The following is a 26,579-nucleotide window of genomic DNA, read 5'->3' as shown; positions in this document are numbered from 1 at the left end:
GGCAGTTGCAACCCACGGCACCTCCTTATCCTGCACACAGTTCAACGCGACGCGCCACCCTCGATCAACCTCGAAATGGTCGCCTCCGCCCTCGCCGCTGCTCCCAGCGTTTGCATTCGCACGCCCTCAGGCGCGCGTCAGATTCGCCGCGCCTCTGGTCGCAACGCACGCGTCGCCAGGGTGCGTCCCGAACCTCGCCCCCGATCCGACTCGACAGTCTCTTCTGACACGATCACCCGCAACCGCCCGCAGCGTGCGATACCCGCGGTCATCTCCGCCGCGGTCGCTCCCCAAAAGGTGCTCATCGTCAACACCAACGGTGGCGGCCACGCCAACATCGGCTTTTGGCTCGCGAAGACCCTCGCGGCGCAGGGCCACTCGGTTACCCTGAACACGATTGGCTCCAAGGACGACAAGAAGATGCAGAAGCCCCCTTTCACGTACTTCAACGAGCTCACGTCCGCTGGTGTCCAAACCGTGTGGGCGGACCCCGGTGAGCTCGCCACGAAGGCTGCTGGAGCGCAGTTCGATGTCGTCGTGGACAACAACGGCAAGGACCTCGACTCTGTCGGCCCCGTCGCCGCGTTCGCGAAGCAGTGCGGCGCCAAGCAATTTCTCTTCGTGTCGTCGGCGGGCATGTACAAGCCCACCCCGACCCCACCCCACCTCGAGGGAGACGCGGTGAAGGAGTCCGCGGGCCACGCTCAGGTCGAGGCGAAGCTCGCCACCATGCCGTTTTCGTTCGCGTCGTTCCGCCCGCAGTACTTCACAGGCTACGGAAACAACAAAGACTGCGAGGAGTACTTCTTCGACCGCCTCGTGAGGGGCCGCCCCGTGCTGGTGCCGGGCAGCGGTGACCAGCTGTCCGTGGTGGCCCACGCGGAGGATGTCGCCACTATGATGGCTGCGGCGGTCGGTAACCCAGCCGCGAACGGCGTCATCTTCAATGCGGTGACCAACAAAGCAGTTACGCTCAACGGCATGGTGCAGCTCTGCGCGGCTGCTGCGGGTGTCGAGCCCAAGATCGTGAACTACGATCCGAAGAAACTGCCTGAAGGCGTGGAGGTCAAGAAGGCGTTCCCATTCAGGCCCATTCATTTCTATTCTTACCCCGCCAATGCGCTCAAGCTGCTCGACTGGCAGCCCAAGCATGACCTCGCAGCGGATCTCAAGGAGAGGTTCGAGTTTTACAAAGCATCCGGGCGCGCAAACAAGGACATGTCTTTCGAGCTCGATGACAAGATCCTCGCATCGCTCAGATAGATTATGGGCGCACGATGAGTGTTCGGCATTGGTGAGGGAGAGTGCAGGCGACGGAGCACCTGTGTCACAACTTTTATAATGAGACCTACCTTCAAGGTAAAAAGAATCACTCGGTTGGCGCTTTCACCACGGCATCAGCACCGGTGGGACCCTCGACCGAGACCGGCGGCGCGGACCTCGTTGTCGCATTTAATAGTCTGTCGTATCCTTCCACGATCTTAGCACTCACGATCGTGTCACCCGTCGTCAGCTGTGAAAGGAAACCTTCCTCCTCCCCTTTAACGACGTAGCCAAACACAGAGAACTCCCCCTCCTCAAATGCCAACCCGCCGAGACCCGCACTCCTCTTATCAAACTGATATACGAAAAACTGAGTGGCACTGCTCGTACCATCCTCTATGCCGCGTGCCATCGCGAGAGACCCGTTCACCGACAGCGGCAGCGTCGGGAGTTCCTCCGCGCCCATTACGTTCAAAGGTGAGCGGTACCTCGGCTCATAGTCGTCTATCGGCTTGACCTCGAGCGGCAGGTTCTGATCACGATCGTCAGGACTTGGGTCGACGATTAGCGCCGTCTCTGATCGCTTAATCCGAACCCCATCGTACTGCCCGTTGTGTACCTTGTCGATGAAGTTGCCCGCAGTGAGTGGTGCATTGTATCCGTCCACGATTACACGCAGCATCGCCGTCTTCGTCTCTTCGCCGTTGACAAATCCAAACGTGTCCGGCCCATTTTTCCTGACGGTGAGGTCCACAGTAGCACGACCAGTGAGCCTGGGCAGGGAATCGTACCTCTTGGGTACGTCGAAAGGCAAGCCCGGCGCCTGAAGTACTCTTAATCTTGACGTTGCGTCCAACGCCATGGCAACCCCAATATCAAATCGCTCCACATCCTGAGAGCCGGCAATGTCGCCGAGCTCGGTGAGCAGCTGATCGAGTTCGGCGATCGTGGCTTCCGCGGTAGTTTTTGCTTCACCCGGCGGGACCGTCTCGAGCAACTTGGCGCGTCGATCGCGGACGATCCCGAGGGAGGACTTCACGTCGTCTCCCATGGTGCCCCAAGGTTTTCTCTGCGGGATGCGCAAGAGGTAAGCAGCCTCCTCCAGGCGGCCCTGGATCTCACCGGCGTCGGTGTTTACGGAAGGCACCGCTCGTCGCAGCGCAGCAACACCGTTGCGAGGCAGGCGAGTGTTGGGATTGCTCAACGCAGCCATGGCGGGCTCCGTGTCGACTGCGCCGAAAGACAGCAACGCAGTCATCGAGATTGCCGCGATACCCCGAGTCGCGACCTGGAACACCGTCTGCGAGCCTTCACAATCGCGAGGGCCATTTTGGGCGAAGGTCGTCGAGCGGCACGCACGGCGTATCGCCACCGCGCGGGATGCGGGGACAGCACCAGGGGTGACAGTCGCCACCTTCGACATTGCGGTATGGTCGACCGATCGGGCCAGCCAGCAGTGGATAGATAGTCTAAAATGCTGCCAGGCGTGCTGCGCGCTGATCAGCTGTGATCTCTTGACGTGATCGACAAACTATTTTATTGCCGTTACAGCTCCCCGGACCCGAAGTCTACATAGTTTCGCGGCCCATCAACGCGCATGCAACCTTCGTGCGTGCGTCTAGGTAAGATATTTCTTTCGTCTTCGTCTCCCCCGCTCCCCCCGGAGCGTCCTCGACACCTCCCCCCGCCCCCGGCGCGCCGCCAAAGTCGGGCGCCGCAAGCGCCTCGTCGTCGTCGCCCGCGCCCAGAAGGTGACGGGCGTTGAGCGGCGCCACGGTGTCGAGCGTCGCGACCCAGCCCCTCCTCGCGTCAATCGCCACAGCGTCCGCATCGAGCAGAACTTCAGACTCGTCGTGGTGCACCGCGATCCACGGGCAGTGCGCTCGATGCTGGGTCAGCGGATGAAATTCGTTGAGCGCGTCGACGAAGGCGCGTTTGGATTTGGATCCCGCCGAAGTCGTCGCCTTGAGTTCCTTCCTCGACGGATCGACGTGTTCCCCGTCTGAGCGCTTACGCTTTCCGGTGGACGAGGGAGTCTTTCCTGAGACGGACGCGGCACCGCCCCCGTCCCCGGTCAACGAGAATTTCGGCGGAGGCGTCTTCTCAACTATGCTCGCCGCGCGCGACCTCGTCATCCTTTGGCTCGGGCTTTCCCCGGGCGCGGCGATGGTCGTTTCCTTCTCGTTGGATGCCGATGATGCGGGCACACCGAACGGAGAAGACCTCTGCGCACCAGCTCCGAACGCGGGTGCGGGGGATGGCGACCCGGTAGCCCCGAACGGGCCGGGGGAGGGTGCGTTGCTCGGCGACGCGCCGCCCGCGATGGAAAACCCGAGGCCCATCAGCGGGGGATTCGATCCCGCCGAGGGTGAGCCCGCACGAACCGCGGATGGCGACGCGCCACCACCCAAGGAGGAAAAGCCCGTGCCAATACCGAACGACCCGCCCATCGCTCCCATCAGCTGCGCCCCCGTCGCAATCGCCCGAGGTTTCGCCCGATTCGAGGTGCCGAGACTCGGAGAAGCGCCTTGGTGGTCGGGCTCAAACAAAGGCGCCGAAGTGCCTCCGGGTGCCGCCGTGGACGTGGGACCCGGCGCGAAGTTCCACGTGGCGCATCGCGTTTCACACATACGGCACACGATGACAGATCCCGACCGTGTCCTGCCAGATACGGGTGACTTACCCGAGTTTCCATCAGCAGCCGTGTCCCAACCGCACAACGCCAAGAGCGTCGCCGTCTCCACCGCATCGCTCGCGCCCTCGACGAGCTCCTCGATACGCTTCGCCGCACCAGGGGGTGCGCCGACGTGCGCGCCAGCCTTATTCAACTTAGAGACTCCGGGTACGTGTAAAACTCCGCCCCCCCCCGCCCCCTCGAGCATAGCCGCCGCCGTCGTCGTCTTCGGGAGATGGCTCGCGCTGCTGAGCCGATTCCGCCTATTCTCAAATTCTTGCCTGAGCTCCGCGTCTGAGACGCGTGGGAACCTGGCGAGGGACATCGGGCACGTCGTGCCTTTCCAGGCGCACTCTCGCTTGTGCTTCGAGTCAAGGGTCGCGAACACCTTAGCCGCGATCTTCGCGGCTTCTTCTCGGGTGGCTTTCTCCGGGATCTTGAGGATCACCCGCGCGCCGCACGACTCACACTCGATTGTGTCGCTCGCGACGTTGGCCCAGCCCCTGCGCGCACACGGCACCGGGGCCATCGAGGGTGGCTTGGCGAACCACGTGCCGGTCTTGAACGTCGCGAGTCTGCGCTGAAAGTCTTTGCGGTCCCCGGGACGGCACTCGCGCGCGACCGGGGCGGCCTTCTGCGCGGCCGATTCGCGCCCCGTTTCCCCGGGAGCCGAATCCTCCTCGGCAAGCCCCCCGTCGGGGCTGAAGTAGAGGAGCGAGCTGAGCGTGGCGCGGAAGCGCTCAGACGGGTCCGACATCTCGAGCGCACGACTCGCCTCTGAGCTCGAATCAGGGCGTCGGAGGAGGTGAACCCGTGCCTAACGTGTCTGGCAGAGCGGGTCGTGATGGGGCGCGGCTGACTCGACTCGTCAGGGCTCATTTTTGGAAAGTTTCAAAAAACAACAACGGTGCCCCACAGGCTAGCGCGCCCCGTCAGTCCAGGACGTGAGCCATGAGCGCGACTCTGGCATCACGGAACGCAATTGTGACATCACGGATATCGACGCCGTATGCTTCCACTCTCGGGTCACGTCCAACGCGCCTCAGCAAACCCACCTTCACGATGCGCCAAAAGGAACAGGCGAGATTCCGACCTCTTCCATCGCTATCCCGGGGCGAAGACGCGTCCACGTCTGGCTCGGTTTCGTTCGAATCGTACGCGCGAACAGCCCTGGCCATGTCCGATGAGGACGTAGAGAAAGTTCTGGCGCACACCCCCAAACTGGCGGGGTACGATGTGGCCGGCGCCATCGCACCCAAGGTTGAACACCTGTGTCAAGAACTGGGAGCGGACGTCGCGCGAGTCAGGAGGGCGGTTCAGCGCGAGCCCAGGCTCCTCACCGTATCCTTGGACAGGCTCGAATCCACGGCGTGTTGGCTGACGAACGAGTGCGGGGTGAATCGCGGGGACGTGGGCGCCATCCTGTGCAAGCAGCCTTCGGTGGCGTGGTCGAGCGTAGACGCGAACCTCCGGCCGACGATGACGTTTCTCGTTGATGAGCTCGGCATGAGCCCGACCGCGGTGGCGCGCGCGGTGAAGCGCCGACCGTCGATCCTGCTCATGAACGTCGACGATAACCTGCGCGCTAAGAAGCGGTACTTTACCGACAGGCTGGGCTTGGGCGAGGAAACGGTACGCGCGGTGCTGGAAAAAAATCCAGAAATTTTGGCTTTGTCCGTGGAGGACAGCGTGGCAAAGACGGTGGAATTCTTCGCCAGGGACCTCGGCATCGGAGGCGATCGCGCTGTCAAGCTCATCACCAAAGCCCCCGCGGTGTTGTCGTTATCGTTGGAGCGTAATATCGTGCCCACCATCGACTTCTTAGCAGACGAGCTTGACCTCGGCATCGAGCGTGCCATAAAATGCATCGAGACTCGCCCCCAGCTCTTGGCGTACTCGCTGGAGCGCAAGCTGAGGCCCACGGTCAGGTATTTGGTCGATGAATTCTTCCCCGCGTGCGATGTGTACGATGCGGTTCAGCTCGTCAACTACAGCCTCAAGGGAAGGATTATTCCCCGGGTTCGGATACTAAGGAGAAAGGGCATGATGTCGGAACAAGCGCTCCATAAACCTTCCTACGTGGTTTGCATGCGAGACGACCAGTTCCAGAAGCTCGCGGGCGTGACCCCGGAAGAATACGCGGTGGAAGTAGCGAGGGCGAAGGACGGGGAGACCAAGGATGTCACGTCTGAGACTGCGGGGGCGAGGTGAGATCCCCTCTGTTTTGAAACACACTGACTGCCAGAATAGAAACTGCCTTCAGTTGCTCCACGAAAGTTTCACCCTGAACGAAAAGTTAAAGCTTCCCCTCTTTACGCGCTTCACATCCGATGGTGCCGCTCGGGTGGTGTGGGGCGTGGTGGCGTCGACAGTACCATGATCCGCATCCAGGAACGTGTCACCTCGCGCTGTGCACCGTGCAGCTGCTCTTCGCGGGCATGCACGTCACTTCAAAACCCGCACTCGAGTTCATCCCGCCGTTCGGTTTTTGCACCCTGAGGCTGGTCCTGGCGTTACCGTTCCTCTGGTGGCTGGCCCTGAAGGAAGGTTCCCGGCGCTTTCGTTCGGCCGAGCTGCTCTACATACCACCGATGGCTTTCGCGATTGGTATTGCTTACTCCTTCATCTTTGTGTGCAACCAGCGGTCGGGACCTATCGCGACCGCGATGGTGCAGCCGCTTATGCCGATCTCGACAGGGGCCTTCCTTGCCGTGTTGGGCCTGGAACCCCTCCCTCCCTTCAAGGTGTTTGGAATGTTGGTGGCGACCTTCGGAACTTCACTGGCACTCAGAGTATACTCGACGAACATAGGACCAGGTCCCCTCGACGTGTTCCTGCTCGTCATTCAGGCGAGTAGCTACGGGGTGTATATTGTGTTGTTGACTAGGGCCCTTGGGCAAATCAGGACAGCGCATGAGATCGAGACGAGGGCGCTTAAAGAGGCTTCTTCAGAGCAGGAGAAGCCGCCACCAGGCCCCATGCTGTTTCTATTTTCGGCGACTCTCCTGGCAGAAGTAGCCATCGCGTGCGTGGGTCTGCCCGGGCTTGTGACGGCCGTCAACTGGCAAGACCTTCCAGTTGCTGCATATATGGCCGTACTCTACGCAGGCATCGCGAGCTCTTGCTTCGCGCATGGGTTGAATTCTTGGGCGGTCTCTCACGTAAGTGGTGTCTTGCCGACAGTCTACTCCGGGGTGCAGGTCATATGGACGGCGTTGCTTTCCTACGTCGTCCTCGGCGAGAAGATAACATGGGATCAGGCCGTCGGTTCATTACTGACCATCTGTGGGGTTGCCTTGGTGAGCTGGGTGCGGGAGAAGGAGAGAAGACTGCTACGCAAGGAGAAAGTTGAGATGGAGGAAACGAGGGAAAACGAGGCAGAAACGGAACGGGGACATGGAATGACGCCTGAGCGGAGGTTATCGGCCACTATTGAACAGCGAAGAATATCGCTGGACGCACACCCTGTGGTGCTCGAGGTTTGCGTCGACGGAGGTTTGGACGAGGGCGCCAACGCGGAGGCAAAACCTCGCACGAGTCTGCCGAGGATCGAGTCCGGCGTAGAGATAGGATCCGTAGATAGATTTGAATAGAGGAGCGCACAGCAGAACGTAGCCAAAGACGTGTTTCGTCATTCTCAGGTCTTCCCCACGGCAGTCTTCCTCTCCGCAATCCAAGCATCAATTTTTGCCTTGAGCTCTGTGTCTGGCACCAGGTCCTCCGCCTTAAGGGGTTGTCTGGTGAACGGATCCGTCTCATCCGTAAGAAGATGTCGAAGTATGTTGGCGCGGTCCATCGTTCCGCCGCTCGGTAGCTTGATGGGATCCGTCATCAGCGTGTACATCACCGGATCAAGGAAATCGTCAGGAATCTCTCCAAGGTCGGCCTCCTCCTCCTCCGCCGCAGCAGCAACGAGCCTTACTCGCTCGGCGAGCTCGTCGAACCTTGATATGTCGTGATTGGACTTTAATCCGAGTTGCCTGAGGACGTTGGATGTCTCCACGAACACCTCATCCTTGTAGCTCCGGCCGTCGGCGGCGATGGCCGTGACAAACACCTCGTCTTTGTCCGCGTTGAACAGGTTGAGGTAAATCTCAGTGATCATGGAGAGGAGCTCCTTGGGATTCCAACCCAACTTCTCTGGGTCCTTCACCTTGAGTTTCCTACGCTCGGGTCCCGCGAGGTATAGGAGGAAATAGTTGAGCATGGCCGCGATGCGCTCAACCATCTCCGGAAGCAGAAACGGAGCAGCAATCTCACGGCTTGTGTATCCCATCATACGCACGTGCCCCCGCGCGAGTGTCAACTCGTTCCGAAGGTTCCTCTCGTTCTGCCTGTTAGCATTCTCGCGTTCCCTACGCTCGCGCGCGGGACGTTGCGCCCACTCCAGCTGGTTCTCTGAGTCTCGCTCGAACTGCCTCACCTCGGGAAGCGCCTTGAGTGAGTCGTCCAACAGGTAAATCGCATCGTTGACGAGCATATTGATGAACCTTATGTAGAACGGAACATCAGCCTCAGCAAGCGTTTTCCACGAGCGCTTGTACGAGTCAACGCGCCAGAGGTAATTGCACAAGTGGCCAATTTGGTTTCGGATGTTGAACTTGTCGTAGAACTGGTTCGAACCTCCGCCAAATTCGATATCCACGTACAGTCGCAGCAGCGCCGGGATGAGGCTGTTCAGCGCCAGTGGGTGGCCCTCAAACAAATCCGCCATCCGAGGATTCCAACCCCTTCCGCCCCTGTTCATACCGTCTGGATCGTCGGGATCACCGGGCAGCCACGTCATGAGAATCTCGACGAACTTTGCTCGTAAGTATGGGTTTTTGACGTACTCAGAGTTGCCCAGCAGGAGGACAAAGAGGCTCATGAACTCGTCCAGGTGTTCACCGTCAAGAGTGTGTCGTGTAGCCGGGTTCCCCTGAACAAACCTGTAGGCGTACAGGAGGAAATCGACCATGTCCTCGAAGAGATACTCTGGAAGGAGGGCAAACGAGGGCGGGGGCGGGGAGGACAGCGGCGATTTGACCGCGCCTCCGGATTCACCCATGGCAAGCACCTCGCGGCCCAGCACACTTCCGCCGCTCGCATCCTTCCCTTGGGTGGCAACCCATATCAGCCAGGTAGCGGTGAGCCTGTAGAACTGCATGGTCTCGATCACAGACTTGGGGTCGTCGAGCACCGTCTGGAACATGGCAAATGATGTCTTGCACTCCTCCATCTCGTTTCTGATCTGCTCAATCTGTCGCTCCATCTGCATGCGCTGAAACTCATTCGGTGCCCCACCCGGCAATGATGCAGCCATGTGAGCACGAGTCTCCTCTTCCCACCCAGGCCTCATGTGCTCCTGCCTCCTGCCGATCTCCTGGTACAGGCTGACCTGCTCGTTAACGCACTTAACGTATCCGAGGTGCATGGCGCGTGCGGCTATGTGGAAGCACTCGCAAATGAAGCCCCATCCATCCGCGGGTTCCTCCGATTCGGGCATCGTCCCGACTGACTCGACGACGTCGTGCTGCGCGGCGACCCTAGTCTCGTCGCTGAGATCGAGCCTGCACCTCCTGGATCGCACGTAGTTCGGGTCTATCTTGGTGAATTTCCCAGATCCCGGATTGAGGAAGGGCTGGGCGAGTCTCAGCGCCACCGACGACAGGTTGGTCGCGCCGCCGTGGCTCCCGCACTCCAGCTCGCGAATCTGCATCTTTCCTCGGCCCCGGTTCACGTCGCAGTATCTCGCCATCCAGGCCACCACCGCGTCCCTGCACTCGCCCCCGTGTCGCAGCATGGCGTAAGTCGCGGCGTAGAGGCCGTCGACGATCGTAGCGCCGTTGGATCGCAGCGCGGAGATGGATGCCTCGACCTCCCCCGCGCGGCGCTTCTCGTAATCCTTGAAACACTGCTCGCGCACCGAGGGCGCCCGCGCAAATCCGCCGACGGCGCCACCCGCAGCCTCTGCCATGCCGTCAGGGAGAGAATGACACGCGAAGAACGGACCGAGCAGCGAATCAATCTCGAACGCTCTGCCGCCGGACGGTCCCGCGAGCATCGAGGGGTCGCTCATCGCGTCCGGTCCCATGAGCTGCGCGAATGCGGGAATGGCCATCATCTGTCGCATCCTGCGCTCCGACTCGGATCGGCGTCGATCGGCGTCGGCGGCGTCCTCCCTCGCGAGCCACCGCGGTCGCTTCGAGATGATCTCAGCGATGGACTTCACGGACACGAAGAGGCAAAGCGCGGTGAGCGGCGCTCGAAAGTCGCCGAGCGGGCTGACCGCCTTCACCATCGACGGGAGCTCGTCGACCACTGGGCCCAGCATCTCCTCCAGCCCCTCGTTCCCGAATCGGGCTGCGAACTCGGGGAGGAAGCCGTCCGGGAGCTTGCCGGGTTCCCAAGGGGAGGATGCATCGAACATGGCATCGAGGAGCTGCAGCACGCCCCTGCGCTTCGCGGCCTCCGGCTGCGGGAACATGTCCGCCATCGCCGGGTTGAGGAGCAGTCCGCTGTAGTTGACGCAAAGCTCCAGGCCCTGGCGAAGAGCGGACGTGGCGCGCTCGGCGAAATCGGCGTCGCGCGCGTTCAGTCTCCGAGACTCTTCGCGGCACCGATGGTACGATCTGAGCAGCCATGTCACCGGTGCGGCCTCAGGATCCACCTTCCACCACTGCGACATATCCTCGGCGGGCGTTGAGAGCCGAGCGAAGAGCGCGCGCTCGAGCAGATCTCCGGACACCATCAGGGGGGGCTCTGCGCCCTCCAGCACCATCTCGGACGCCAGTGACTGCAAATAGAGCAGTTCGCTCGCGCCATCGCCCGGATCCGTGAGGGTGATCCGAAATGCCTGCTCCAGCACACGGGCGACTCTCTCGTCCACCGTGCCCATGATGATGGTGGTGCCTGTCCAGATCTGTTGCGCCGATCGAATCCGCCTGCAGTGTATCACGATTTGCCAAAACTGATAGGACACTTGCAAGATGCGCTGCGCTCTGCCCTCGCCGGGGGTGAGAGTCAGTACCTCCGGTCGTGCCACCCGCGAGCGTCGCCTTCGGTCGCTCCATGTACGCTGCTCGTCCTCAAGCGACCAGACGGCCACGCATGTACTCACCTTCGTGACAGGCAACCAAGGGAAGGTGGACCGACTGAGACTCGCGATGAGTCTTCAAGCTGGTTGTGCAAGCTTCGAGGTTGACGGGATAGATCTCGCGCTTCACGAGATCCAGGCCGACACGGTGCTCGAAGTTGCGCTCGCCAAGGCCAAGTCAGCGCACGAAATACTTCAGAGGCCGCTGCTCATACACGACTGTGGCTTATGCTGCGCGGCGCTGAAGGATGCGCCGGGACCTTATACAAAGTACTTCAACTTCACAGTGGGCACGGCAGGGTTGCTGGCGCTGATGCGAGATCATCAGGACAGACGCGCGGGCTGGGACGATGCCATCGTTTACATAGATGCGAGTGGACACGCTCACAGCTTCAGCAGCCTAGACCGATATGGGTACACAGGAGAGGTTTCAATGACGGGTCCTATCAAACCGTTACGTTTCGAGGGGCCTGAGCGCGCAATAGGAAGGTGCTTCGTGCCCACGTCGTTCGGACTGACTGAGTGCCTGGCGGACGTAAGCGAAGAAGATTACCAGAGATACAGGAGGGAGGCACCCAACGTGTGGAATGACTTCGCCGCATGGTATGCTGCGCGAGAGACTGAAACCTCGCGAGAGGCACTTTTGTGAACAAAATAAATAACACGAAAACCTTCGACACAACTGCACAAGTTGTGGTCGTCTACTTGTCCTCGTTCTCTCTTCACACTGGCTGGTGGTAGCACGTCAATCTGTGTCCGAGCTCGAACTCGCGGTGTAATAATCAACTGACTTGGGTGTCTTGCAACACACGGACGTGGAATCATCAACGGCTGAGCATGGGCTAAAATTTGGATCCAGCGCGACAGTGACGGTTGTACAGTCTTCGTCAGCGAGCTTTGGCTCAGGCGTTTCGTTGAAGGTCATCCACGCATCTGTCCATCGAGCCGACCGCATATCATCGAGTGGATACCTGATGAGCGTGCCCTTTCCGTCGTTCTCATCATCCTTTGGTCGCCACTTTTGCACTGGGCCGACGACAACTGCGCCGTGCGCCACGTGAAATGCGAGACCGCGATCGTGTGCGCCACCATTCCTCGCAATATACTGCTCGTACGTCTCACCTGTGCGTTTCTGCGTGCGCCTGAACGCGCGGGTTCTGGTTACCGCGCATACGCCCTCAATCCCGGGGATATGAAGCGCGGCGTTGACGGTGAACTCTCGGAGCTCCGCGCCGACTGGCCGACCCAGCTGAGAGGAGAACGCCTGGCAAACATGAATGTCCATGAGCTGAATCCAACTTCCAGCTGACTTCCTCGCCTTTTCCTTGTCGTACCAGTCGTGACTCGTGGCATCGGACATGTGCTCTATCATTTGAAAATATACGCCGCCTCTGCACGCGCCCGTTTCGTCCTGCACCACGAGGTTGCACTGCGGATTGTTGCGAATCCTATCCTCAATTTTCAATCGATTGGTTCGCATCTCTGGCTGGTCCTTCCAGTTGGCAGCTTCGATCGAGACGAGAGCGTCGACGTCATCCATCCTCGCACATCTAATACTGTACCCCGTGCGACGAAGTCGAATGATCGCGACGCCGCACTCAGAGCAAGAAGTGGACTTACCACGAGCGAGGAAACACCCGGCTGGATCTGGCACAAGTCCAATTTCTGCAGCACGAAACATCAAATCGTGCAGCGCGATTGCGGAGACATCCTTGCCCTCCCCACCGTCAACGACGACTGTTGGAACATCAAACTTGCCACATTCAGACAATCGATGTACGACACGAAGAATGAGGAGCACACCAGCGGCGCCGGATGATTGGAGCAGGGAGTCGAGGGATACTAAATCGTCGCCAAGACTCTCCTCGGAAGAGCATCGATCCTTCATCGCCGTAAGATGCGGGCCTGGTGTGTGACCCTCGAGGCGACGTAAAACGCGAGACACGACGACCAATAAGCTTCCAGGGACATTCGCGAGCTCTGCAACAGATGCGCTCGAGTTCGGCGATGCGGCAACTCTCGTATCGAGACAATGAATGCAACTGTCTTCAGTATTCGATCTGGCGGCGATTGATGCTTGAGACATGCTGGCAATCGCTCTGAGTGTATCGGCATCTGCGTCAAGTCCTCCGACTAGCGTGTCCACTGCCGTTTCGCACGACTTGCTCCTAGGTGTCAGCGCGGGAAGGAGTGCGCCGACGAGCGCGGCAGCCACATCCTCGAGCTGATTCTTGCTCGGATTCAGTTTCGTGCGGTCCCAGATGTCGTCCAGGCGTCGAAGCACGTTAGCCGCGGCGCGCCGCCTGGCCTCAGCCTCCAGGCGCCTCGCATCGCACTCCCTCGCCTCCGTCCTCGTTTCCATCGCGGCTTCCTCGGTCACATCGGTCACGTTGTCCTCGTGCGACGGGATTCGCAGTGCGTACGTTCTCGCGCGTTCGCATCGCTCGTACGCGTCGGGGACGTCCACCGACGACGCCTCGTTCGTCCTCGGCTTTGCACTCGTCGGCACGTGGTTCGGCGCGCTCGTCACGAGGTCAAACTCGGTCGATCCGGCGCGTCGCACGCACTCGTGGCACGCCTCGAGCAGTAATGTTCGAACCATCACGGGGAATCTCACGGGGTCGGGTATCATGGACAGCGTGGTGGCAAAGAAGCGGTCCACCGTTGGCTTTGGTCCATGTGGGCTCGAAGACGACGATCCACCTCCGACGGGGAGGTTGACGATGCGCGCAACCCCGAGCGTGTGAGTTGACTCGAAGTCATCGTAGGCCAGGAAGATGTGTGCCGTAGACTCGAGATCGTCGATATCGGGAAACGCATCGGTCTGCAACTCTCGCTCGGTGCGTCGCGCGCGCGTCGCCAAGTGCATCTCGCGCGTGCGAGAGCGCACGCACCGCTCAAGATCTTCGGGATGCGCCGCTGTTCGGACGCGGATGGCGACCACGCGCTTAGGTCCAGGTCCATCCATGGTCATGTCGAACGCGGCGAGAATGTCTCTCCCAATATCCGCGAGCACGGACGACTCATGCGCCTCTATTGACTCAACGGAAGCGTTCTCCGGCGGAGGTATCCGAGTGCAGGTGGCAGCGAGCCTCGCTTTAGCTCGATCCCTCGCATCGCGAAGCGCCTGTTGGAAATCCTTCCGGCCCTGCTCGGTGGCCAGACTTCTATCATCGACCCGAATGGACTCCGTCATGCTACCCGAGTGTCGCACCGACGTGTACTGCGTCACTAGAGGATCGAAGGTGTCTCGCGATGGTGAGGTCTGAGGGGTTCCGTGGGTTCCGGGTGGGAAACTGAACACTTGAAAAAAACGCTCGGCAGGCGAAGAGACGCTATTGGTATTTTTTTTGTGAACGGGGTCAACTGAGCATATCGCCAACAAGGCCCAACTCAACTCATATTATGAATGTTAAAGAATATCTAATCGTACAGTATCAACCGCGATGCGGAGGCGGACCCGGGGGCACAGGAGGCGCAGCACCGCTTCCAAATGCGAACGGCGGAGCGTGAGGAGGATACCGGTCACCACCGTTGTCACCAAACCTTGACATCGTCGGTGCATTCTGAAGCGCCGAGAGACCCTTGAACGAATCGTTCCGTTTCAACACATCCAAGTCCTGCAGGTTGAGCGCAGAACCCAGTCGAGCGATAGGCGGCTCCCAATCACTGTCGTTGTCGTCGGAATCTTGTCTGGCTCCGCCGACCGCCTGGGCCTTCTGCGCATCCGCAGCCATGATAGCGGCCGCGGCGTTGATTGATCTCTGAGGCATGGGCGGCGGCATTGGCGGCGGCACGGGAGCGGCTATACCATTGGGGTGCACGGTGACAGATCGCGGCGTTCCATTTGAAAGCGGCGGCGTTCCGTTCGGGAGCGGCGGCGTTCCGTTCGGGAGCGGCGGTGCCCCTGTGGCCATCACTCTCCGTGGTATCATCGCACCTGGATGCCCTTGGGGGGGCGGGGGAGGGGGCATCGCAGAAAAACCTCCGTTGAGTGCTGGGTTGAAATGGCCCGAACGAACACCCATGGCCATCATCCCAATACTATTCATACTTCGCGCCATTGCTTCTTGCTGCCTCGCCTGCTTCGCCAGAGCCTTCGCTTTCTTCTGTGCTTTTTTCCCTGTACCCGGGGGGTTGGGAATTTGCTTCTTTTGCTGGGGTGCCACCTGGGCTAACACAGCGGCAGGTAAGAATGCAGCGGCACCTACGTTCGTCCCGTCCGTCTTTGCCTGCTCTTCTTCATTGCTCACAACCGCCTCCTTAGCTGCCATCCTCTTCTGCTGAAGCATAGAAAGGAATCCGGGCTCTGGCGCCGGCGCGTGCCATCGACCCTTTTCGTGGTATGCCTCCTTCCTGCATGAACTGTAAATTGTGTGCCAATCCGTGCCAGGGCGGTAACTCATCGTCCTACGATCACCAAATATGATACACATGCGCTTTGCACGGGAAATCGCGACGTTAACTCTCCTGGAGTCAGCCACAAACCCGATTGCTTTCCGGCCGTTTGACCGCACCGGTGAGATGAGCACGTAATCAAATTCGGCACCCTGGCATGCGTCCACGGTGAGGCATTCCACTTTCAGGCTCGCCGGAAGCGCCTCGAGTAGCGCCAGGAACTGGCCCTTGTAAAAGGTCAGCGCAGCTATGGTCACGCCGTGTCCGTGTTTCTGCCTGAGTCGATGGCACGCAGCAACAACAGCGGCAACTTCTGCAAAGTTGACGTACGATTTGCCATCCTCTGGCGTGGTTTCCTCCCCGGAAATCTGAACCCACACCATGGCGTCCACCTCATCGTGCTCCTCTGCAGTCTTGACTCTAACATCAGCAGTAGAATCTGCGGTCTGTAGCGTCGACTCGTAAGATATCTGACTAACCACACTGCAAATATGTGGATGCATGCGGTACTGCTCTGTCAGCCGATGCACTTTGCCCCCCGAGCCGAGCACACATCGCTCTAACATGGACCGGTCATGGTTCGTGTGTTTAAGCGCGTGAGGAGGCACAAGCGAACAGGGAGGCAGCTGCATGTGGTCTCCGAGCAGCACCATATTCTTTGGCTTCAGGTTCAGCAGCAGAGCGGTTGAACTCTCGGGCGTACAACCACACTCGTCGACAACAACGGTGTGCACCTGGAGTGGCTTTTTCACGTTCTCCTCCCACTCCCTGAGCAGTCTTGACGTGCTCGCAATTGTGCAAAGTATTACCTGACACTTTTCCATCAGGGGTCCACGCACTGTCTTCGCCATCTCGGTCGCAGAGGGCGAATCACGGCCCATCAATGATTTCGCCGCCTCGGCACGAACGCTTGGATGTGAATCAACCTTGCTTTCAAGTAGGTGCTTCCTTGCAGTGCTTCCGATGCGTCCGGGCGCACCGACGACCAACATATCCGCATCGCACGCCTCAAGCTTCTGCGCGATTGACTCGATCGCGACGTTGCGGCTACACGTCACCAGAACTCTTTCCCCACGGGGAACACGCTGAGTTATGACGTGGTAGATGGTGGTTGACTTGCCAGTTCCCGGTGGCCCCTGGATCTTCTCCAGCGCGTCTTTCAGAGCGCAAACAGCAGCCTTCTGCGACTCGTTAGCCTTGGGTGCCTTCGTTGGATCCCCTCGCACGAAATCCTCAGTCGGCGGCGGTGCTGGATGCCAGTGGCCAGAAACTTCGCTGCTCGGGTTGAGGACAGCCTTGAGCACCGGAGACGCCGCCTCGCCCTTGCTGGCTCGATCGTTGAGCTCACAAAGAGCCGCGAGCTCCGCGAGATAAGCCCCGACGTACCCGAAGCTTCGAATCTGACCCTGGAACCCCTGTAACTTTGGCTTGAGAGATATCAGCGTCGGCGTTTTGTCCCCAGTGTTTGGATCCCTCTCCCCGCCCGTCTGCCCGACCACCAGGTGCAAATTACCTTGGTTTCCGATCTGCAGGAGATGGTGCACCAAACTTGCGTCGTCTCCGGCTGTTCCCCCGTCATTCACCTGTTACATAGTGTTGATGTGATGTCAGTATCGATGCAATCGACGACACCGACGCCGTCTTCCCGCGCATCAGTCGAATCCAGGACTGCAACCCTATCGGATTACGCCGAAACCGAAAAGTGCGAAACTCACCAGGTTGAGCTTCCCATCAGACGCGGGCATTGCCTTTAGGGCCGGGCCCCTTGGTCCTTCACTGATGACATGTTCATACTCAGCCAATAGATTCTCCCAGATGACTCTCGAGAAATGCGCGACGTCCTCGAACTCGAGTGGAACTTCAAGCAGCGCACGAGGCTCGGCCATCGGGGAAAGCAGGTAGGGCAACACGAGCTCTTTGTAATCGATTACCGGAGGCGGTGGAGGCCAAACACCCTGTCCACCCTTACCCCTGCCACCCCTGCCACCCCTGCCAGGGTTGCCGCCGCGACCTCTCCCTTTCCTGTACATGTTTCCCCCGGTCCCCTTCCCCCGGACCGCGCTTTCGGTCAAGTCCAGCTCGGTCGGCGGGGTTATGATAAAAAGTGTTTGCCACGTCGACCCACATGGAACTGTCGAGACGAAAAAGCAGGCACAAGGACAGCTAAGAGGGTGGGATGAATGGTTCTAAGGCAGATGCGCTCGCCGATGGTGGTGTTCCAAGGAATAGACTAGTCAATCATCTTCGTAATACACGACGTGATAATCACGGCTCACACTCGAAACGCCGACGCGAGAGGCGCGGACCCGGCTCTCCTTACCCTCGCGCCCCGCTCCAAGGAACCTCCTTCGCGGAATAATATCTTACTCCTGCCCGTCTTTGGCGGCGGGATGGGCTCAGGGCCTTGTCTCCATCCAGCGGCTTCGAGCCACCACGCCGGGTATCCCACGGGCGCGCCGGTCTTCGCCTTGGACACGAAACCATCCGCGTAGTTTGCCATGATGACGTCACCCAGGCGCCACCACGCGGCTCTCACTTTGTCCACGTGAGCCTCGAACATCCCAAGCGCGACGTCCAACTCCTCCGAGGAAGAGCCTCCGAACTTGGCGTCCACGGCGGCGACGAGCTCGGCACCCTCGTTCTCCCACATCGCCTGGGCCGCGCGAATGTCTTCCACGGCGTACGCGTACTTCATCTGCGCCAGGTTGTGCACGTACCGGTGCGCCCACCACTGCGAGTCTCTGTCGACGAGCGTGGCGTTTCCGATCGTCAACGCCGCCGGCAGTTTTTTGATCCCCGCCGGGACTGGGACAAAGCACGTGCCGTGCGCGGCGTGAGGCCCGTACCAAGTGATCCCACCGATGGCGTCTGGAAGCCACCCGCGTGTCTGAAGGACGTGCGTGTACGTGGTTCGATGTAACGCGATGGATCTCTCAAACGAGCCCGGGATGGAAACCTCCGCGTCGCCGCCGTTGAATCGATCGGGCGAGCCCCACGGACCCGCCGCGACACCCTTGGACATGTCGAAAGGCGTATCCTGGTACCAGTCTCGGTGCCAAGCGAAAAGATCCGACGCGGACACGGGCTTGGCGGGCTTCATGGACCAAGGGTACGGGTCATCAATCCTCAGATTACCGTAGTTTGGGTCCAGCTCGACGCCAGGGTTGATGAGCCGAAACGCGCCCCAGGCTCGACGGCCGGAGTAGTACTTGTGCGCGTATTCACCGTCGCTGTACGCCTTGGTGAAGTCGAACACGCCGTCCTTACCGGATGGATCCCACAACCCGTGCTTGACCGCGACGTCGATGATGTTTGCCGAGTACATGTAATTTTCTGGATCTTTCAGGTTGACTGACCGGATGGTGAACATGTTCATCACCACTGTGACCTCGTCGTCGGGCACCCGCTTGGCGACCCACACCGCGCTGTTGGTCTCGGGATAGGGCACGAAGTGCATGACCCACCCCTCGGAGGTATCCGCGATGAGCAGCGTCTCCGATCCTCCCTCGAACGATCCGGACGCGCCGTAGAAGCCGTGTTCGGTGGCGAGGTCGCCCATGGTGCGGATGGCGCAGCGGGCGGTGGCGCAGCGCTCCATCGCGATGCGGGACAGTTCGTTGACGCAGAATAAAGCCTCGCCCCCCGAACCCTTGGCGTTCGCGACGAACCTACCGCTGCACGTGCTCTCGCCGATGCTGAGCTGTTTCTCGTTCATGATGCCGTAGTTTCCCTCGGTGTACGCGTACGTGTGGTTCACCTGCGGGATCTTGCCGATGGGTTCGGTCCCCTTCGCATCGGACGGAACGCCCCGACCGGGCAGGTACGTTTCGCCCCTCGCAGTCCCGACGAAGCGTGGATTATCCTCAAGGTCCGGCCACACGTCCCTGAACGCGCCGGGGGCATGGTCCGCCGCGGGAATGAACGACAGCCTGGCGTCCGGGTCGCCCTCGCCGTCGTCCGAGTGGGTCACAAACAGGGACCCGTCGACGGAAGCGCCCTTTCCAACGAGGAAGGTGCTGCACGCGTGGACCTCGGGAGGAAGCAACGCCGCGATAACGACTATCACGATGAGCACGGCGGCCGACGACGCGCGCGACATCATGTCCTCGAACGCCTCTTTCGCGCGTCGCGCCGTCCGATTGTGACGTCACCACTCTCGCTTGGCGGGATTTTCGTCCAGTCAAGTCTGATGGCCTTTTTGGAACTTAGGGTTGCTGGCGAGGGGTCACTCGCGGAGGCCGGACCGAACCGCGGAGTCGCGCACTCGAGAATGACGGATATACAATGGCACCAGCGGGCGCCCAACCCGAACAATCCAGTGGTGTTTTTCGACGTCACCATCGGAGGCGCGGACGTCGGCAGGATCAAGATGGAGCTGTTCGCCGACGTCGCGCCCAAGACGTGCGAGAACTTCCGACAGTTCTGCACCGGTGAGCACAAGAAGGGCGGCTTTCCGCAGGGATACAAGGACGTGGAGTTCCACCGCGTCATCAAAGATTTCATGATCCAGGGCGGGGACTTCCTCAAGGGAGACGGCACGGGCTGCGTCTCCATCTACGGGAGCAAGTTCAACGACGAAAACTTCGTCGCGAAACACACGGGCCCCGGGCTGCTGAGCATGGCCAACAGCGGGCCCAACAGCAACGGGTGCCAGTTTTTCCTGACCTGCACCAAGACGGAGTGGCTCGACGACAAGCACGTGGTGTTCGGGCGGGTCCTGGGGGACGGGTTACTGGTGCTGAGGAAGATCGAGAACGTCGCGACTGGACCCAACAACAAGCCCAAACTCTCGTGTAAAATCTCGCAGTGCGGCGAGATGTAGCCGTCGTCGCGGATGAGACGCGTCTCGTTTAATTTCACGCACGCGCCGTGTTAGAATAGAACGTTAGTCGCTCCCCGCCTCACGCCTCATCGACCGGAAGCTCCCGTCGCGGGCCTCGAACCCGGCCTCGACGCCGACGCCGAACCAGCTCCGCTTTTACCGACGCTCGACGTGGGCCTGGAACCGGAACCGGAGGAACCCGAACCGGACGAGCTCGACGACGGGCCCGATCCGGATCCGGACGACGAGCCGCCGCTCGAGGGCCCTCGCCTCGATCCCGGCGGGGACGCTCCCGACATCTTTCCGACGCTCGCCGGCCTCGACGACCCGCCGGGCGACCCCGACGGGGGCCTCGGCTCGACGGCTGCGCCTCTCAGGTCGGGTTGCGAATTCCCCACCATCCGTCGTGTTGGGTCCGTGACATCCCCGTCGGGCGAGTGTATCGGCTCCATGGTGGTGAGACGACCGACCTTACCGTACTCTTGGAGGATCATGTTGCTGACGGAACCGAACCCGCCCATGAGCTGCGCGTCCTTCTCCGCGAGCTTGGCGCGAAGACCCGCGATTTCCCGCGCGCAGCGCCTGGACACCTCGAGCATCTCGTTGTTGCTCGCGATGGCGTTCGCCTCCGCCTTTTCGCTCCTGAGCGTGAGCGCGACTCGCTCAGCCTGCAGGTCTCGGTGGTCGCGTTCCCGCTCCTGGTACGCCAGTCGCAGGTCCTTCACCTCGTCGCGGAGGATCGCGAGCTCCTCGTAATCCGGACCGGACTGGAGCATGGCGTTGGCGTCGCGGAGGCGCGAAGCCTCAGCCTCAGCCTCGGCGAGCCTTCGTCCGTCAACCACCGACTGCTCCAGCAGCCCCTCGAGCCTCGCGATGATCCCCTCCTGCATCTCGATCGTCGCGCGGCACTTGCCGACCCTCGCCGCCTCGCGCTCGCACTTCTGAAGGTACCTGCTCAGCTCCGCGTGCGCCTCCTGCAGCTCGAGGTGCCTACCCTTGAGCTGCTCCGCCTGGACCGTCTGCTCGTGCACAGCCTTGAGTCGGTGCACGAGCTCGGCGTTGCGTCGCTTCTCCTGCGCGTACCTCGCCGCGAGCTGACCAAGCCGATCTTTCGCCTCCATCAAGTCGTCGACGCCGTTGAGGCCCAGCGCCTGCAACCCGGCAGCCGGGTCCGCGTTGCGCTCCTCGTGCAGCAGCCGCCTGAGCTCCGCGTTGTCACCCTCCAGGCGCTGCCTGGACGCCTCAGCCTCCTGGTACCGAAACTTGAGGTTCTCAACCCTGCGCTCGGAAGCCTCCAGCCTCGCGAGCGCGTCGTCCAGGGCAGCCTGCTTGTCAATCATGTCCGTCGCCATGGCGCTCAGCATCCAGGCGCCCTCGCCGCCGACGCCGAGCCCGCCGCCGGGGTCGAATCCTCCCTGAACCTCCTTCTTCCTGGACTGGAGGAGCTCGTCACGCGGCCACACGCGCGCGGTGACGGTCACCCGGCCGACCTCCTCGCCGCGGCTCACCAGGGGCACGTCGTTCAACGAGCTCGGCTTGCCACCGGGGCCGAGGTCATCCGTGGGCATCACCGCGCGGCCAATCATACCGCCGCCGTTGTGCAGCTCGAGCACGATCGCGGCGCCGTGGGATATGGCGTTGGACGAGCAGTAAAACGCGGCGCGGTGACCGGACGGCCACAACGGCGGGCCCGACAGGCTGCTCCCTTGAAGCGTCGGCACGACGTCCGTGGTCTTCTCCGCGCTGATGCTCGACAGCGCCTGCACGACGCTGTCCTCGCTTCCGGCGTTCACGGAAGTGTAAACCTTGACTTTGCCGGCGCCCGCTGACTTCGCGGACGACGCCGACGACGCGAGGGACCAGACCGCGGTGACCGGACCCTCGTATCCCGCGCCGTTGTCGCCGCCGCCGGAGATGCCCATGACGCTCGCCTCGACCCTCGTGGTTCCCGACTTTTGCTCGAGCGTCTTCAGCTCGCGCTCGGGCGCGCTGGGCATCACCACCGTGCAATTCAGGCTCGCGCCGTTACCGAGCTGCAGCGACAGGTTATAGTGCCTACCCACGGACAGGGCGCGCAGGGGTATCGCCGCCTTGGCCATCAGCTTGTTGGTGTCGTGGTTTACGACGGCGAGGAGCACCTTCTCTCGGTCCAGCTCTTTTTCTCCGACTTCAACCGTGACAACCTCGTTCCATATGGGATCCGTCTCGCCCTTGAGCGCCCTCGTCGCCGCCCTCGACGGTAGACGCGCCGCAGCCTCTCGCATCGTTTTCGCCGCGACGAACGCGGCCGGCGCCCTGCCCGAAGCCTCGTCCGTCGGTAGGTTCTTCGCCGAGTGGACCAGCACGGAGACGCGAAGGGACCGGCCCGTGCCCGACGGCTTATCGCGCGTGCCCACGGCGCCCGCGAGGTTGGTGTCGAGCATGGTGATCTGAAGCGAGAGCTGCGCGGGGTCCCTCCCCTCGGGAGACTCCAGCGCGACGTTGACGCTGACCGCCTCGCCGCGCTGCAGGCGCTGCACGGTGGGTCCGAAAAACTCGACGTACCCCGTGCCGCAGAGGATGTCGTGGCCCATCGCGCTGTTGAGCGCGGTCTTGCGCGCGAACAGCTGGCACAGGAGCGCGGGAGGACCGTCGCCGATGGCCACCCCGGGACCATCGTCGTTTCCGGGCCAGTCCCTGCCGCCGAGCAGGTCCGCGGCGCCCTGCGGCACCAGGCCTCCCGCCTGGTCCCTCGGCACGGTCATCACGAAAGCTCGGTTGGTGAACTCGGGCGCGGAGGTGACCTCCGTGGTCTCCGTCCTCGCCGCGGTTCCGGCCTGGGACAGTCCCACGAGGTCATCGCCAACGCTCACGGGGTTTGGTTTCGAGTCGCGCGAGCGCAGAGTCTGGTGGATGGGGAGGGGGGGAACGGGAGGGGGTCGTCATGGTTGGGCGTTCCGAGGATGACTTTTCGCAGCGCGACGATTGACGGTCCGCGGGGGGGCGGATGTGCTCGCACCTGAAGCTGAAGGAAGTAGGGACGCGCATCCTTGACGCGTATCCCCGTCACTAGCACGCGCAGCTGCACGGGCGGGCCCATGTTCGCGTGGCTCGCCGCCGCCTACTCGTGACGTACCGCGTTGAGTCGGCTCTGATTCGCAAACCCCCCGCAGAAACGTTGACTTTCGCGTAAACGGTCGTGAAGCCGCGCAAATTTCTGGAAGGCATTTCTTTAAATGCTCATATGAACAAACAGTAAGCCTAGTATTTTTTATCTAACTCTAAATGGTCTCGATCACGTGACCGACATCGCTGTCTCGCGTCGCAGCGTTTTCGGGAGCCCTCGTCCGCTGTGTTGGACCTCTCGAAGTACCCACCGCGTCCCCTCTCCTCTCACGCGCGATCCTTGGAGACGGTCAGTCCCATCGCGTTGAGCTCTGTCTCCCACCTGAGGTCGTCCCTGGCCACCAGCTCTCGCATCTTTGCGCGTCGCAGCTCGTGCACCGACGCGTTCGCCATCTGCAGCTCCAACTCAGCCTCGTCAGCCTGCCGCTCCCCCACGGTGGGCCCGCCGGTGCGGTGGTACTGACGTTCGTGCCAGTCGCTCACCTGCTGAGTCTTCATCATGCCGGTAACGATCGCGGAGTTGCGCGCCAGCCTCTCCCTCTCAGCCACCAGCCTGTCGATGTTCGCGGGCATGATCTCACCAAATGGGGGGGATGAACGAATTTAGATGCGCGGGGCGGTCTTCGAACCCTCTTCCGAGCCTTGTCAGGTCGCGCGAGCGGATACGGTCTTGGGTGGCGCGAAGATCAACCGAAGCGCCGCGTTAAAATGCGCGACCGCTGGTCGAGGATTCGGGGCGTTCGCGCCGTGGACTGTGCAGGCCGCAGGCGGGCTCGTGAAACTGATGTAACCTTACGTAAACGGTGCTGTCTGGCTGGATAATGCGGCATAAAATTTACCACCGGAAGAGCTGCAAGTACATGTCCCAGGAGACGCGCGACATTTCTCTCGACGGCGAGGTCCATGTCAGCGAAGACCCCGACGTGATGGACACGGACGAGTGCCCGGAGGAGGGCGACGAGGCTCTTCAGGTGGAAGAGGAGCCGTGCGAGCCCACCGAGCCCACCGAGGCCGAGCCCTCCCTGGAACTGCCTTCTCGCGCTGAGTTGCGCGCGGCTGTGGCGATGGACTCTCACGAGCCACCGCGTGAGCGCGCGACGACGACGGCGAGGGGGCTGAGGAACACTTGGGTCGATGTGACACCCGGGATGTCGTGGCACGAGCGAGAGAGCGCAGAGCGAAAGGCTCACGGGAAGAATTGGAAGATGGACACCTCCCTGAAACTGCCTTCTCGCGCTGAGTTGCGCGCGGCTGTGGCGATGGACTCTCACGAGCCACCGCGTGAGCGCGCGACGACGATGGCGAGGGGGCTGAGGAACACTTGGGTCGATGTGATACCCGGGATGTCGTGGCACGAGCGAGAGAGAGCAGAGCGAAAGGCTCACGGGAAGAACCGGAAGATGCACACCTCCCTGAAAGCTAGCTAGCTAGTTTGCTATGTCCTCTCACCCACCGTTCGCCGCAACCTCGTCCTCAACTTCCCTCGGCGGCGCGTCCAGCTCCTTGGGCAACAGGCTCACCAGCGCATAGAGCGCAAGGGAGCAAGCGCTGACGAAGATGAAGACGACAAACTGACGCTCTCGCCACCCGTCGAGCCGCAGCGACCACGAGAACACAACCCCGTGAACCACCGGAGACACCACCCTGCCAAACGCCGCGAGCGAGGTGCCCACGCCGTTCACCCTGGCCTTCGCCCTATTCTCGCAGCTGTTGTTCACCGCTATTATGACGCAGGAGAATAGCATGGCGAGCGTCGTTATCTTGAGCGCCTGTGACGCGAGCAGCACCGCCCAACGCGCCGTCTCGTCGTCAATCAGACTGGCGCACGGTGCGACGAGGCACGCGGCTGCGAACGCGATCGAGCCTATTCTCAGACCCGCGGTCACGCCGAACGCGCGCATCAGAGCGGGAAACACCAGCAGCTGGAACGATACCAGCGTGAAACCGCCGAAGACGAGGATCCCGCCGATGCTTTGCGCCGAAAGGCCCAGCCCACCCAACGATCGCGACGTCTTGGCAAACACGGGGAATATCTCGTCGTACCCGATGGCGATCGCGGCGAGGAACGCGTACGCCACCGTGGCTGTGACCGTGTGCCTGTTCCAACCGTCCTCGCCCACACCGGCCCGGACCCAACTCACGCGTGGGCGTCGATTGACCGCGCGAGGCGACTCGGGCGGATCCGGCCCGCTTCGAGCGCGACGCGGTGCGTCCTCCGCACTCGAAGCGGCGACGGGGCTCAACAACCCGAGCTCCGCGTCGTCCTCATCGTCGCGCTCCTTCTCGTCGTTCGATGAGGTCCCTAAACCCTGAGTCTTCGATGAGGTGTCCCCGAGCGTCTCCACCGTCACCGCCGTCAGCGCCGTCTCGTCGACGGGCAAGAGCGCCTCGTCGTCACCGTCACCGTTCCCGTTCCCGTTCCGGTCACCGTAACCCCGTAACGCCTTTTTTGGCGTTCCCACCATCTCGTAACCCACCGACGACGACGACGCATCGAGCTCATGTCGCATCGGGCTCATGAACCGTCGCCTTCTCATCCTCCGCCACTGCGACGCCGTCTCCGGGACGAAGAGGTAACCGACTATTAAACCGAGAGTCGTCAAAGCCGCGGCGCACGACATCGGCAGCAGATACGGGTACGTCTCGAAAGGCGTGCCCGCGAACGTCCGGGGCCACCGCGTCGCCGGTTTCTGCAGGAAACCCCCGATGGCGGGCGCCACGCAGCTCGCGAGACCGAAACACAGCGCGAAGAGACTGAACGCCTTCGCCTGTTGCGACTTTTGCGTCACCTCGCCGACGTACGTTTTCACGACACCCGCGTTGCCGTTGAGCAGGCCGCTGAGAAACCTTCCCGCCACGCACTGGGCGTACGTCGTGCTCGTGCCGAAGACGATCGCCGTGAACGTGGACGTCAACATGCCGACGAGCATCACGGGCCTCCGGCCGATCACGTCCGAAAGCGCACCCCACGCGTACGCGGAGATGAGCTGCCCGATGCTCACCGCCGCCCCGGCGACTCCGACCCAAGCTCCGAGGTCCTCCTCGTCCTTCGCCACGCCGTAACCTTCAACCATGAAGGGTAGCATCGGCCACACCACGTTGAGGTTGAACGAGTCCACGATGTTGAGCAACGCGAGCACGAGGAACAGCCAAAGGGGCTGCTCGCCCGCCTCCAGCGGCGGGAGCCTCGGTTCACGCGACATGGGCGGCCCGTTCCCTCCGAGGAGCAACCACACACGCGC

General features: G+C 61.4%; 14 protein-coding genes across 14 annotated transcripts; 6 read left to right on the top strand and 8 right to left on the bottom strand.

The window, feature by feature from the left end:
• Window positions 1–44: 44 nt before the first annotated feature.
• Window positions 45–1,366, top strand: MICPUN_90903 (predicted protein). The gene is made up of 2 exons (XM_002502669.1): window positions 45–180; window positions 253–1,366. The coding sequence occupies exons 1-2, from the start codon at window positions 76–78 to the stop codon at window positions 1,261–1,263; spliced, it is 1,116 nt and encodes a 371-aa protein (XP_002502715.1). The 5' UTR covers window positions 45–75; the 3' UTR covers window positions 1,264–1,366.
• Window positions 1,367–1,369: 3 nt separating this feature from the next.
• MICPUN_81505 (predicted protein) lies at window positions 1,370–2,521 on the bottom strand (the record flags this gene model as incomplete). Its single annotated transcript, XM_002502297.1, has 1 exon — window positions 1,370–2,521. The coding sequence occupies one exon, from the start codon at window positions 2,519–2,521 to the stop codon at window positions 1,370–1,372; it is 1,152 nt and encodes a 383-aa protein (XP_002502343.1).
• A 310-nt stretch (window positions 2,522–2,831) lies between these two features.
• On the bottom strand, window positions 2,832–4,694 carry MICPUN_100790 (predicted protein; the record flags this gene model as incomplete). The annotated part of the gene is made up of 1 exon (XM_002502296.1): window positions 2,832–4,694. One exon carries the CDS (start codon window positions 4,692–4,694, stop codon window positions 2,832–2,834), a length of 1,863 nt encoding a protein of 620 aa, XP_002502342.1.
• Window positions 4,695–5,113: 419 nt separating this feature from the next.
• On the top strand, window positions 5,114–6,148 carry MICPUN_100789 (predicted protein; the record flags this gene model as incomplete). Its single annotated transcript, XM_002502668.1, has 1 exon — window positions 5,114–6,148. The coding sequence occupies one exon, from the start codon at window positions 5,114–5,116 to the stop codon at window positions 6,146–6,148; it is 1,035 nt and encodes a 344-aa protein (XP_002502714.1).
• A 119-nt stretch (window positions 6,149–6,267) lies between these two features.
• On the top strand, window positions 6,268–7,501 carry MICPUN_58986 (Drug/Metabolite transporter superfamily; the record flags this gene model as incomplete). The annotated part of the gene is made up of 2 exons (XM_002502667.1): window positions 6,268–7,355; window positions 7,459–7,501. 2 exons carry the CDS (start codon window positions 6,268–6,270, stop codon window positions 7,499–7,501), a joined length of 1,131 nt encoding a protein of 376 aa, XP_002502713.1.
• Window position 7,502: 1 nt separating this feature from the next.
• Window positions 7,503–8,226, bottom strand: MICPUN_108353 (predicted protein). Its single transcript, XM_002502295.1, has one exon. It carries the CDS (start codon window positions 8,163–8,165, stop codon window positions 7,575–7,577), a length of 591 nt encoding a protein of 196 aa, XP_002502341.1. The 5' UTR covers window positions 8,166–8,226; the 3' UTR covers window positions 7,503–7,574.
• Window positions 8,227–11,082: 2,856 nt separating this feature from the next.
• On the top strand, window positions 11,083–11,426 carry MICPUN_76696 (predicted protein; the record flags this gene model as incomplete). Its single annotated transcript, XM_002502666.1, has 1 exon — window positions 11,083–11,426. A coding segment is annotated over one exon (344 nt), but the record flags the coding sequence as incomplete, so codon positions are not given.
• Window positions 11,427–15,414: 3,988 nt separating this feature from the next.
• MICPUN_77151 (predicted protein) lies at window positions 15,415–15,595 on the bottom strand (the record flags this gene model as incomplete). Its single annotated transcript, XM_002502294.1, has 1 exon — window positions 15,415–15,595. A coding segment is annotated over one exon (181 nt), but the record flags the coding sequence as incomplete, so codon positions are not given.
• A 2,087-nt stretch (window positions 15,596–17,682) lies between these two features.
• Window positions 17,683–19,509, bottom strand: MICPUN_81605 (predicted protein; the record flags this gene model as incomplete). Its single annotated transcript, XM_002502293.1, has 1 exon — window positions 17,683–19,509. The coding sequence occupies one exon, from the start codon at window positions 19,507–19,509 to the stop codon at window positions 17,683–17,685; it is 1,827 nt and encodes a 608-aa protein (XP_002502339.1).
• Window positions 19,510–19,599: 90 nt separating this feature from the next.
• MICPUN_58982 (predicted protein) lies at window positions 19,600–20,232 on the top strand (the record flags this gene model as incomplete). The annotated part of the gene is made up of 1 exon (XM_002502665.1): window positions 19,600–20,232. The coding sequence occupies one exon, from the start codon at window positions 19,600–19,602 to the stop codon at window positions 20,230–20,232; it is 633 nt and encodes a 210-aa protein (XP_002502711.1).
• Window positions 20,233–20,318: 86 nt separating this feature from the next.
• On the bottom strand, window positions 20,319–23,311 carry MICPUN_100786 (predicted protein; the record flags this gene model as incomplete). The annotated part of the gene is made up of 2 exons (XM_002502292.1): window positions 20,319–23,117; window positions 23,231–23,311. The coding sequence occupies 2 exons, from the start codon at window positions 23,309–23,311 to the stop codon at window positions 20,319–20,321; spliced, it is 2,880 nt and encodes a 959-aa protein (XP_002502338.1).
• A 293-nt stretch (window positions 23,312–23,604) lies between these two features.
• MICPUN_58980 (predicted protein) lies at window positions 23,605–23,910 on the bottom strand (the record flags this gene model as incomplete). The annotated part of the gene is made up of 1 exon (XM_002502291.1): window positions 23,605–23,910. One exon carries the CDS (start codon window positions 23,908–23,910, stop codon window positions 23,605–23,607), a length of 306 nt encoding a protein of 101 aa, XP_002502337.1.
• Window positions 23,911–24,188: 278 nt separating this feature from the next.
• Window positions 24,189–24,800, top strand: MICPUN_108352 (predicted protein; the record flags this gene model as incomplete). The annotated part of the gene is made up of 1 exon (XM_002502664.1): window positions 24,189–24,800. A coding segment is annotated over exon 1 (497 nt), but the record flags the coding sequence as incomplete, so codon positions are not given.
• MICPUN_82112 (major facilitator superfamily) lies at window positions 24,783–26,540 on the bottom strand (the record flags this gene model as incomplete). Its single annotated transcript, XM_002502290.1, has 2 exons — window positions 24,783–25,420; window positions 25,766–26,540. 2 exons carry the CDS (start codon window positions 26,538–26,540, stop codon window positions 24,783–24,785), a joined length of 1,413 nt encoding a protein of 470 aa, XP_002502336.1.
• Between the last annotated feature and the right edge of the window lie 39 nt (window positions 26,541–26,579).

The sequence above is a fragment of the Micromonas commoda genome, chromosome 5 (genome assembly GCF_000090985.2).
Source record: "Micromonas commoda chromosome 5, complete sequence".
In the NCBI taxonomy this organism is placed as follows: Eukaryota; Viridiplantae; Chlorophyta; class Mamiellophyceae; order Mamiellales; family Mamiellaceae; genus Micromonas; species Micromonas commoda.
This window is presented reverse-complemented; position numbering and strand designations above follow the sequence as displayed.